Here is an 11345-nt window from a genome sequence, read left to right as displayed (position 1 = left end):
TAAACGTTGTAAGTGTGAAATTAGCTTTTGTTTCGTAAGTGGTATCCTCCCAAAGGGGATGCTACATGTATAATCCTCAGCGTCCTCAACATCTCGTCTATAAAACCCTGCAGGTCTTCATTCGGCTTTGACCCAAAATATTCGGGCAGGTTCAAACTCATGAAATCACGGGCTCTGGCACTAGAGGCTCTGTCACCCGGACTGCGCTCTGCTTGGGCGGAAACTTGAGCGTGACTAGCCGTGGTCAATCGAATAGCCTCGGTCATCTGCTGACCCGAAGCACCTGGTGGAGGAACTGGAGGCATTGGAGCTAGAGCTGAGGCCCCTTCACTCCTCTAAAACAGGCGGAGTGTGAGGGGTATGAGATGAAGCCTCATTATGGGTCTCACCCTCCTCTATATTTACCGGGGAATCTTGTTCATTTCGCCTTCCTGTGACAGTCTTGCCCTTCTGGGCGGCTGTTGCTTTTCTCTTTACCGGCCTTGCTGAAATCATAACGCACAAATAGGGAAAAAGGAAATCTTATAACATAGCTCTATCACACGATCTATGAAGAAGAAAGACGGTCATTGTTCCGAAATGCCCCGCAGCCTCTTGTTTATAAGTGTGGCGTGCTTCACACCTATAAACAAGACTCTATTGGACACAGCTCGTAGACACACCCTAGGACGGAACCGCTCTGATACCACTTTTGCCACGACCCAATTAGTGGGCCATGACGGGTATCCGGAGCTGACTATCGAGCACCGCTTATCATGCTACCTATCATACCCAACTCGGACATACATCGTTCTCAACACAAGACTTATCATGAAACAATCTCCAAATATCTCCCAAAACATGTGTATGTACATAATATACAATGCAGAAGTCACATAGCATCTACAACCCACACATAAGTATCTACGAGCCTCTAACTGAAATCTTTGAAATCATAAGAATGGGACAGGACCCCGCCATGCCCCAAATATGTACACAAAGGAATATACCAAGGAGCGGCAACTCCGGAGTAGTGGAGTGCTCCTGTAAATCTGCTGAGTAAGCTCCTAAGCATCTGCGCCGTCTCCCTGTCTACCTGTGGGCATGAACACATCGTCCATAAAAGAAAGGACGATAGTACGAACAATGTATAGAGTATGTAAGGCATGCATATCAACATAATAAAGAAGTAAGAGAACATGAGATGAAGGGATAACCTGTAACTGATTGCCTCTTAAGGCGAAATCATGCATGCTAACAAGAAAACATCATACCATGCATACATATATATAAACTGCCCGACCATATAGGTATGGTGTGATAATCATTAGCCCGCATCCGGGCTCCCGTGTCCGGGGTAAACATCTCAAGCTGCCCACTAGAGGTGTCTTCCCGGCCATATAGGCAAGGTGTAATCATCATCATAGCTGCCCACTACGCCTATAGTAGTGGTGACTGCCCGGCCAAATAGGCGCGGTGTAATCTTACGTATACATAATATGAAGCATGCATGAGAGCTCAAGTGAAAGCTGTAACTCTATCGGAGTGACGTAAGGTCGGGAACCTCCGATTTCATTATGGAATAATCATCATCGCTATGTCTCACCTTAAAGGAATTAATATCATGAGGTGAGGCAACAACAAGAAATAACATCAATGAAATCATAAAGATAGGATTATCAAGCTCATGAAAACATCATTATCATCATCATTATCATGGAGCACATCTCGTCTCTATCTCATAGAAGCTCTTAAGAATCTTTAACTTTCATCTTTTGGGATGTAAAAAGGTCATGGAAATATAGGAATGAAATCATAATATAGAAGTCATGCCTTTGAAAGAAGGGGACTAGCCTTACATACCTTTACGTCTCTTTAACGACTAAGCGTTCTCCTTCTAAGCTCACAACTCTACATTCAAAAGAATTCACACTACATTAGATCACTAGAAACACGCTCAAGGCTAAGCTAAAGCGACTAAAAGGCTAACGAAAATTGAGCAGCATTTCCTTTGTTTTGACAACTTTCTCCGTATAATATAACAACTCCCAACCATCAATAGAGACATTCATAATAACATAAATAATAGATTTCTCAAGTTAAATATTGTTCACTTCTCAAATTCACCTTCAACCATCCACAACTATGAGTACAATACAACACCATATTCACTCTTCACATAATACTTCCTCAATTTCACTAGCATCATTCATCATGATATTATACTCATCTCATACTAAGAATCATTACTCAAATTAATTTACTACTCAAAGTGCCATTATTTCTATATTTGAGCTCATATTCTACTTTCTTCTCCAATCCAAGTCTTTCAGCCACTCAATACCTTTAATAACATGAAATAAGTGTAAAACTCACCTTTGATTATGTAGGAATGGTCTTTGGATGAAGATACTCCACTTGAGAAAACCCCAACTTCAACTTCAGAGAAAACCTTGACTTCCACAAACTCTAATGATCTTCTCTACAATTCTCTCTTTAGATGGTTATAGAAGGGTGTGGAGTGGTATGGAACCTTCAAGAACTCCTTAGAAGTGTCTAGAGAGGTGGAGAAATAAGTGGGAAGAGTAAGAAATGAGTTTAGGGTCATTTGGAATTTAAAAAGGTGTCATTTTCACCCCCGATCAAGTTGGCGGAGAGTATGCGACCTTGCACACTGAGTGTGTGGTCGCACACTCTCCCGTCCACTTAGGGGAGGTCTTTGGGCAGTGAGCTCTCAAATTTTGTAGAGTAGGCGCACAGTGTGTGGCTCAGCACACTCAGTGTGCGGGCGCACACTACCCTATTTTGCCTGATTTTGCGAAATCGTGCTCTCTTTGATTTGTTTGACCTCCAATCCATATGAAACCTTCTTGGAACTTATATAAAACTTCATTAACCATACAAGGGGCTATATATCTCTTCCTCGAGGTGATGATAATCAATGCTTAACTCAATGATGCGAAATCCTCCCAACATGCTTCTACCTTAACTCTCTTCGACGAACTTGTCCCCCTTTTTTGCCTCAAATGTCTTTGGAATCTTAATTAGAATTATTGAGTATCCTGTCTTACTTGTAGGGACTTCAAGTACACCTTAACTTGTGTTAGTCTAACCACTTCACGACAAACCGAACTTCCAAGGTGTAACATTTATGTGCTAGGCACCAAGGCCACACTCAGAGACTTTATCATGGTGTATGACACTGTGCTAGAGGCCATACTCGATGGACTTTATTATGGCGTACGACGTTAGGTCCGAGGACATACTCCAAAAGAGGTCATACTCGGCAAACTAGTATATTACAACTAAAAGGTTAAAAAGATGTTAGTATGTGATAATTTCGCCCACAAGACATTCTAATGAGTTCTAGTTCTCAAATACTCCGAGTTCCCATCGTTGATCACCAGTCTTATATAAAGTACAAAGTCCATTTATGGCTATTAACTTCCTGTAAGTAAAAGATATAAGTTAATGAACCCCAGAGCTACAAGTATACTCATGATCCCAGAACATTTCTCCACATAGCAATCTAGATATAGTAAGTAAAAGAATCCAAAGATATTACGGAATGACTTAGGCACGTAAAAGGTATAAGATCCTGTAGAGGTTTCCAGTTTCCTAGATGACTTCATTATTGTATATTTATATGCTTCTCCCTCTTACGAGCTTATTTGTTTACCGTATGTTATTCAGCACTCCTTGAATACGAATAATATTCCACAGTACTCACATCTGTTTTGTCAGGGCGCTCTATTTCACGATGCAGGTATAGGTTCCCAGGTCAGCAGACTTCCTGATAGACATCAGATTTTCCATTCAGCTGCAGTGGTGAGCCGCACCTACTCCATGGGGTCAGGTGTAGATGCTATCTACTGTATACAGTAGTGTTGGGTAGGTTGTGGCCTTGTCCCGACAGTTCTATAGTTTTTGTTTATCCTAGAGCCTTCATAGACATACGTTGATGCTTCTAGTTATGTAAAGATGATGTGACACAACTTACAAAATGGGTCTTATTTCAGTCTTTTCTATCAGACTGTCAGTTCTAGTATTTATACAGACAATTCTTTATAGAAGCATATTTTTGTCTTCTCCTTACAGTCTTTCAAGATACTTGTGAGTATTATGTTTTATGACAGGTAGGTTCGCTTGGTCAAGTTAAGACACTGGGTGCCGGTCCATCTCACTTAGCTTTGGGGCATGACAAACTTGGTATCCGAGCAGGTATGTTTCCCAATGAGTCTATGAAGTTCTTACGACCCATCAGGTCATTTTGAATTTTAGGTCCCTTTTCCTTAAATGACCCTTCCCGTAGCTTTAAGATGATGCTTTTGACTTGCGGGATGGGTGGCACGATTCCCAGGGCAATCTAGGTGAGTATTGGAAAAGAAAAAGTAAATTTTTGAAATCCTTAGGTTACGAGACCAAAGTCAGGAGGACGTGGTCACGACGTTGCTGACCGCTATTACAGCTCTTCAGGAAAATCTTGCTAGTGTTTAAGCACTAGCTACTAGAAAAAATACCCCTACTGAGGAAAGACGGCCTCCACCCCCTTTTCCTTCCCTAAGCTCGCCAATGCCCGAGCACTTCCCTGTTTACCCACAGAGAACCACTTCACCACCACTAAATCAAACAAACCCACATCAAGATCGCTCTTCTTACTATACCCCACCGCTGACGAAACACACTCAGACCCTGGGAACTACTTATTCGGTGTCCTCATACCAAGCCCCTCAGCCGGTGTTCATTAACCTGGCAGTGCGACCACACGCTATGGTCTTACCGACTGGGAAAACCTCATCAACATCACTCAATCACCCTGCTCACCAGACAATGTCCTTTCATCCCCCAAACATTCCAAATGAGTCCCCTCCAGGATACAAATAACTAGATCATTACGAACAAATGGAGAAGGCTTGGAGGACTGAACACAGTCGACGTGAAAAGGACAAGGAGAAAAAGATGGAGGAACTTCTGGCAAGATGCAACAGAGCTACGAGGAAATCCTTGGGGTTAAGGTACGAAGAATTATGCATGCACCCAGATTTGGACTTGCTGGATGGATTCAAGATCCTAAAGTTCGAGATGTTCGATGGAACAGGAAAGCCAAAGGTTCATCTCCATTATTATTGTGACCAGTTAGTCGGGGTTAAGAAAAATAAACCCCTGATTATGAGACTGTTCAGTCGAAGCTTGATTGGCAAAGCTGTAGAGTGGTTCGCCACCCAAGACATGCACCAATGGCTGGCCTGGAAAGACATGGCAGAAAGCTTCATGGAGAGATTTCAATTTAATGTCGAGACGGTGCCAGACCGATATTATCTGGAGAAAATCAAGCAGAAGTCGACTAAAAATTACAGGGAATTTACTAGCCACTGGAGCGCTGAAGCAGCCTGGGTGCAACCACCATGAGTGATGGGGAACTAGTTTCTTTATTCATCCGATCGCAGGCACTGAACTTCTACGATAGAATGTTGCCCATGGCTAGGAGGATATTCGCTGAACTGGTAAAAATGGGAGTGGCTATAGAGGATGGTCTCAAGTCTGGAAAACTCATCAGCATGTTAAACAAGGCACCCGGCCAAGCCACTGCAGGAATTTTTCGCAAAAGAAAGGAGAACGTGGCAAACATATCTCAAACCCTAAACCAAACCTCAAAAGACAGGAAGAGTCACGCCTCTTCTTAGAAAACACCACCACCCATCAACTATTCAATCCGCCTTTATAGTCCCCCACCTATATTCTACGCATAACCAAGTTTCACTACCGCTGTGCTTGCCCATATGGCTCCATCAAATGCCCGAGTACCCACTTACCAGCCAGCACCGTAACAAACCTATCAGCCACCCCAACAAAACTATCAAACAACAACCCATGATTACCGCCCTCCACAAAACAAACCACCGCAAACCTATCCACCCCTGAACTACCAAAACTAACCACCACCACTAGCCTATAATGCACCACGTCCTGCTTTTGAAAGAAAGCCAGTGCGTGAATTCACAACACTGCTTGAGCCAAGGGCTCAACTATTCAAGAGATTATACGCCGTATGCTTAATCCAGAAAGTTCCCCCAACGCCATAACCAGGGAACATATTCTACAGAGCCGATCAGAATTGTGCCTACCACTCAGGGGGCAATAGGTACAGTACCGAAGATTGCATAAATCTCAAGCACAAGATCCAAGATTTGATTGACAAGAGGGAGATACTCTTGGAAACAGCAGCACCCAATGTAAGCATGAATCCATTGCCCAATCATGGAAACAATGGAGTTTATGTGATTGAAAGGGAGAAAGATTGGGAAATTTGCAAGGCATTGGTCCCAAGGACAGTCAAATCCATCGAAAAAACTGTGGCGACCCTCACACTTCAGGAGCGTCCAGAGTTTTGCCCCCAACGCCAAAGGTTCCCGAAGCTTTGTTCAGAACCATAGTCCCGGCACCATTAAAAGCACGGGCGGCACAACAGGCAGTGCTCGCGCCCAAGGAAACCGTCGCTGTACAGGTGGTCATAGCCCAAGGCATGACCCGTTCAAGGAGATGCTATACCCCTGAAGAATTGGCTCGTAAAGCCACAAGAAAGGAGAGCGTCCCAAGAAGAGCCATAATTGAGGGAGAGGCCGAAGACTTTTGGCGGCATATGCAACTAAAAGATTATACAATCGTTGAACATCTAATGAAAATGCCGGCACAAATATTAGTACTAGCCCTACTGGTTAGGTCCCCACCTCATAGGCAAGCCCTCATAAAGGTATTGGATGATGCACATGTACCGGCAGGCACGAGTAGTGAGGACTTGGCCGGGCTAGTCGCCCATGTTATTGGAGACCACAAGATCTATTTTTCCAAGGAGGAATTGTCGACCGAAAGTGGGACCCACAATCGAGCTCTCTACATCACTCTGGAATGTCGAGACAAAGTAATAGAGAGAGTGCTTGTAGATAATTGAGTAGGACTCAATGTGTGCCCATTGACCACCTTAACACAACTGGGGTATGACGTCAGCAAAATCCGCCAGAGCAGGACCAACATCAGGGCATTTGATAGATCCCAGAGTGACTCATTAGGGGAAATCGACTTGCACACCCAGATAAGACCTGCTTCCTTCACAGTTGTGTTTCAAGTGATGGCAGTCACTACCAACTACAACCTACTTTTGGGTAGACAGTGGATACAGGCTGCCGGGGTTGTACCATCAACATTGCACCAGACGATGAAATTTAAATGGCAGGGGCAAGAGGTTGTAGTCACAGCCAAAAAGGATATCTAGAAATACCCTTACAACATCATACCGGTGATTGAAGGAAATCCCGATAGGTCTGATTTCCACGCGGTGGAATATATCGGGGCAACCCATAATGAAAAGAAAGATAACCAATCAATGCCTTCAGTATACAAACTAATTGCCTCTACGATGCTGAGAAGTGATTTTGAGATAGGGAAAGGTTTGGGAAAAGATTTAAGAGGCATAATTGAACCTGTGCCAATCCCAAAAGAAAACTATCATTTTTGCCTTGGTTATGTCCCTACCGAGGACGAGCTCATGAAAGTCATCCAAAGAAAACAAAGGACGAGAAATTTACCTCAGCCTATCCTAGAGCTGTACCAGTCCTTTCCTAAGAAAGTGCCCTTGAAGACGGACGATGAAGCTACCGAGGGTGTGGAATTGCTGTTTCAAGAAGAAGAATGCTAAGCGATCATAGAAAAGTGCCAAGAGATACCGACCATACACAGTCTGAGGCCGGGGGAGCCTCTGGACAATTGGACATCCAATCCCCTATTGGCTCCTCCGTAGAGAGATAGACTTTCTTTAGAAAAGCTTTTGCTGAATACGGCGATATCGGTCGAGGCCCGACTATTCACCCTTTTTACCTTGAGATGTTTTAAAATGAGAATGCTCTGATGTTGTTCCAGATTAGGATCGCAGTTTGTAATTAGTTATTTTTCTAAAGTTAACGAGAATTCTCGGTTCACCCAAAATTATTATTTTTCTTTAATAACAATAATATTCTCGCTATGAAATCTGCATAATTATTTTTCTTTAATAACAATAATATTCTCGCTATCAAGCAAAAGACTTTGACATTTAAATCGGACATGAGTATCAGAATTAAGGATGTTGTGGAAAAACAGATCGAATCCGAGATAGTGGAGGTGACATCCTACCCCACTTGGTTGGCCAACATAGTGCCAGTACCCAAGAAGGACGAAAAAATGCGAATCAAGGACTATCGAATGATGGACTATCGGGACCTCAACATAGGCCGATCAAAAAGATAACTTTCCCTTCCGAACATCCACATTCTCATCGATAAATCGTGCCAAGCACGAGCTAAACACTAATCATTTTGGATTGTTTCGCCGGGTACAATCAGATACTCATGAGCGAAGAAGACGCTGAAAAGATAGCTTTCATCACCCCTTGGGGAGTCTATCATTACAGGATAATGCCGTTTAGTCTCAAGAACGCCGATGCCACATATATGAGAGCAATGACTACCCTATTCCATGATTTGATACATTGAGAAATCGAAGTATATGTGGACAATGTCATCATAAAGTCAAGAGAAAGTTCAGAGCATACCATGCATCTGCGTGTGTTATTCGACAGGCTTCGCAAGTTCAATCTGAAGCTAAACCCGGCAAAGTGCACATTTGGAGTGCCTACGGGTAAACTGTTAGTGTTCATGGTCAGATGCAGAGGCATTGAATTAGACCCTACGAAGATCAAACCGATCCAGGAGCCGCCACTTCCCAAAAACAAGAAAGAAGTCATGAGCTTCTTGGGAAGGTTGAACTACATTGGGCGATTCATAAGCTCAGTCGACTGTGATTGTGGAACTATTCCTCAAATTACTCAAAAAAGACGCTCCCACAAACTGGACGGAGGAATGCTAAGAAGCATTTGACAAAATCAAGAAATACCTCTCCAATCCTCCCGTCTTTGTGCCACCCAGGCCAAGGAGTCCACTGCTACTGTACCTGTCAGTATCAGAAAATGCTTTTGGGTGTATGCTCCGCCAACATGATGAAGAAGGTAAAAAAGAACATGCCATCTATTACCTGAGCAAGAAGTTCACATCCCGACAGTCGAGGTACACACTCGTAGAGAAAACATGTTGTGCCTTGGCATGGATTGCCCAAAAGCTAAGTCATTACCTGTCAGTGTTCACCACTCACCTCATATCCAGAATGGATCCACTAAGGTCTATCTTTCGATAGCCAATGTCCATGGGAAAGTTGGCTAAATGGCAGATGCTACTGAGCGAATTCGACATTGTATACGTAGCACAGAAGGCAATCAAAGGACAAGCCCTAGCCGACTTACTGGTAGAAAGTCTTGTCGATGATGAACCCAAACCGTTACGGACTTTCTTCCTAGACGAGGAGGTGATGGCAACGGAAGAAGAGGTGACCGAGCCATACTCAGGATGGAGACTGTTCTTCGATGGAGCAGTCAACTACAAAGGATCAGGCATCGGAGCAGTGTTGATATCAGAAACAGGACAACATTATTTGATGGCCGCAAAACTCAACTTCAGATGTACCAATAACATGGCCAAATATGAAGCATGTATTCTCGGTCTCAGAATGGCATTGGACATGAACATACAAGAGTTGCTAGTAATCGGGGATTCCGACTAAGAAAATTGGGCAACCAAGAATGACAATATATTGCCATATGTTAATATGGTACAAAGGTTGTGTAGGAGATTTAAAAGCATCGACTTCAGGCATACTCTAAGGGCTCAGAATGAGTTCACTGACGCTTTGGCTACAATATCCTCCATGATTTAGCATCCCAAGAGTACCCACATTGATCCGTTAGAGATCCTGCTGAAAGAAGAATAGGCTCACTGCGCCCACGTTGAGGCTAGGCCGGATGGCAAGTCGTGGTATGCCGACATCAAAATGTACTTGGAGAAAAGAGAATATCCTCCGAAAAGCTCAACAAATCAAAAGAAAACCATCAGGAGGCTAGCTAATGGATTATTTTTAAATAAAGAAGTGCTATAAAAAAAGAACACCCGACCTCGGTTTACTCAGGTGTGTGGATGCCGAAGAGGCCACAAGACTGCTAAAGGAAGTACATGCGGGGGCATGCAGGCCCCTTATAAATGGTTTCATCCTGGCCAAAAAGATTTTGAGGACAGGGTACTACTGGATGACCATGGAACACGATTCCTTCAAATTTGTGCAAAAATGCCAGATCCACGGAGACTTGATCAAGGTCCCTTCGACAGAATTACATGTAATGAGCTCACCCTAGATATTCATGGCATGGGGAATGGATGTTATCGGGCCCATTGAGCCATCAGCTTCCAATGGATATCGCTTCATCTTGGTTGCCATCAATTACTTCACCAAATGGGTGGAAGCAACTTCCCACAAGTTGGTAACCAAGAAAGTCGTGGCTGATTTCGTTAAGAACAATCTCATATGCCGCTTCGGTATTCCCGAGTCCATCATCACGGACAATAGAGCCAATTTAAATAGCCATCTAATGAAAGACATCTGTGAGCAATTCAAGATAACTCACAGGAACTCTGCTGCTTACCGACCACAGATGAACGGTGCTGTAGAAGCTGCCAACAAGAATCTCAAGAGGATCTTGCGAAAGATGATCGACAACTACAAGAATTGGCACAAGCAGTTGTCGTATGATTTGTCGGGGTATAGAACGACCACCCGAACGTCTACCGGGCAACTCCGTATCTCCTTGTCTACGGCCACAGAAGCGGTCATACTCGCGGAAGTGGAAATCCCATCATTAAGGATCATCCAAGAAGCCGAGCTGAACGATACAAAATGGGTCAGAAACCGCTATGAGCAACTGGCCATGATCGACGAGAAAAGAATGGTGGCGAGTTGTTCCTACGTGCATACCATAGATAATGAGAATGTCCCGAGCTTTCAACAAACGTGTCAGAGCCCAACTTTTCCAAATTGGGCAAATCTTACTCAAGCGAGTCTTCCCTCACCAAGAAGAATACAAAGGAAAATTTGTGCTGAACTGGCAAGGACCATACATGGTCAAGAAAGTACTCTAGGGAGGAGCCATGTTCCTAGCTGAGATGGACGGACAAGAATGGCCCAAAGCTATCAATGCTGGCACACTCAAGAGATACTACATTTAGGACTCCATTTGCTTGTAATCACGTTAGCATTCCCTGTAATCGTACTTTGGTAATAGAATAGGGAAAAACAATCATCTATGCAATGAACTACGCAATGACCTGACTTCCCCAAAGTGAGATACGTAGGCAGTCCACGTCAGACCCGATCGCAATTATTAGTAAAAACCAAAACTCAATTACTTTATTCCGAACTACATTCGACCTGAATTCTTGCCGGGACGGGATATG

General features: G+C 43.6%; 1 protein-coding gene across 1 annotated transcript; it reads left to right on the top strand.

The window, feature by feature from the left end:
• The first annotated feature begins 10255 nt into the window (after window positions 1-10255).
• On the top strand, window positions 10256-11053 carry LOC132038572 (uncharacterized). Its single transcript, XM_059429224.1, has one exon. It carries the CDS (start codon window positions 10256-10258, stop codon window positions 11051-11053), a length of 798 nt encoding a protein of 265 aa, XP_059285207.1.
• The last annotated feature ends 292 nt before the right edge of the window (window positions 11054-11345 follow it).

This window comes from Lycium ferocissimum, chromosome 11 (assembly GCF_029784015.1).
Source record: "Lycium ferocissimum isolate CSIRO_LF1 chromosome 11, AGI_CSIRO_Lferr_CH_V1, whole genome shotgun sequence".
Lineage (NCBI taxonomy): Eukaryota > Viridiplantae > Streptophyta > Magnoliopsida > Solanales > Solanaceae > Lycium > Lycium ferocissimum.
The sequence above is the reverse complement of the archived record's forward strand: the minus strand, read 5'-3'. Positions and strand labels throughout refer to the sequence as shown.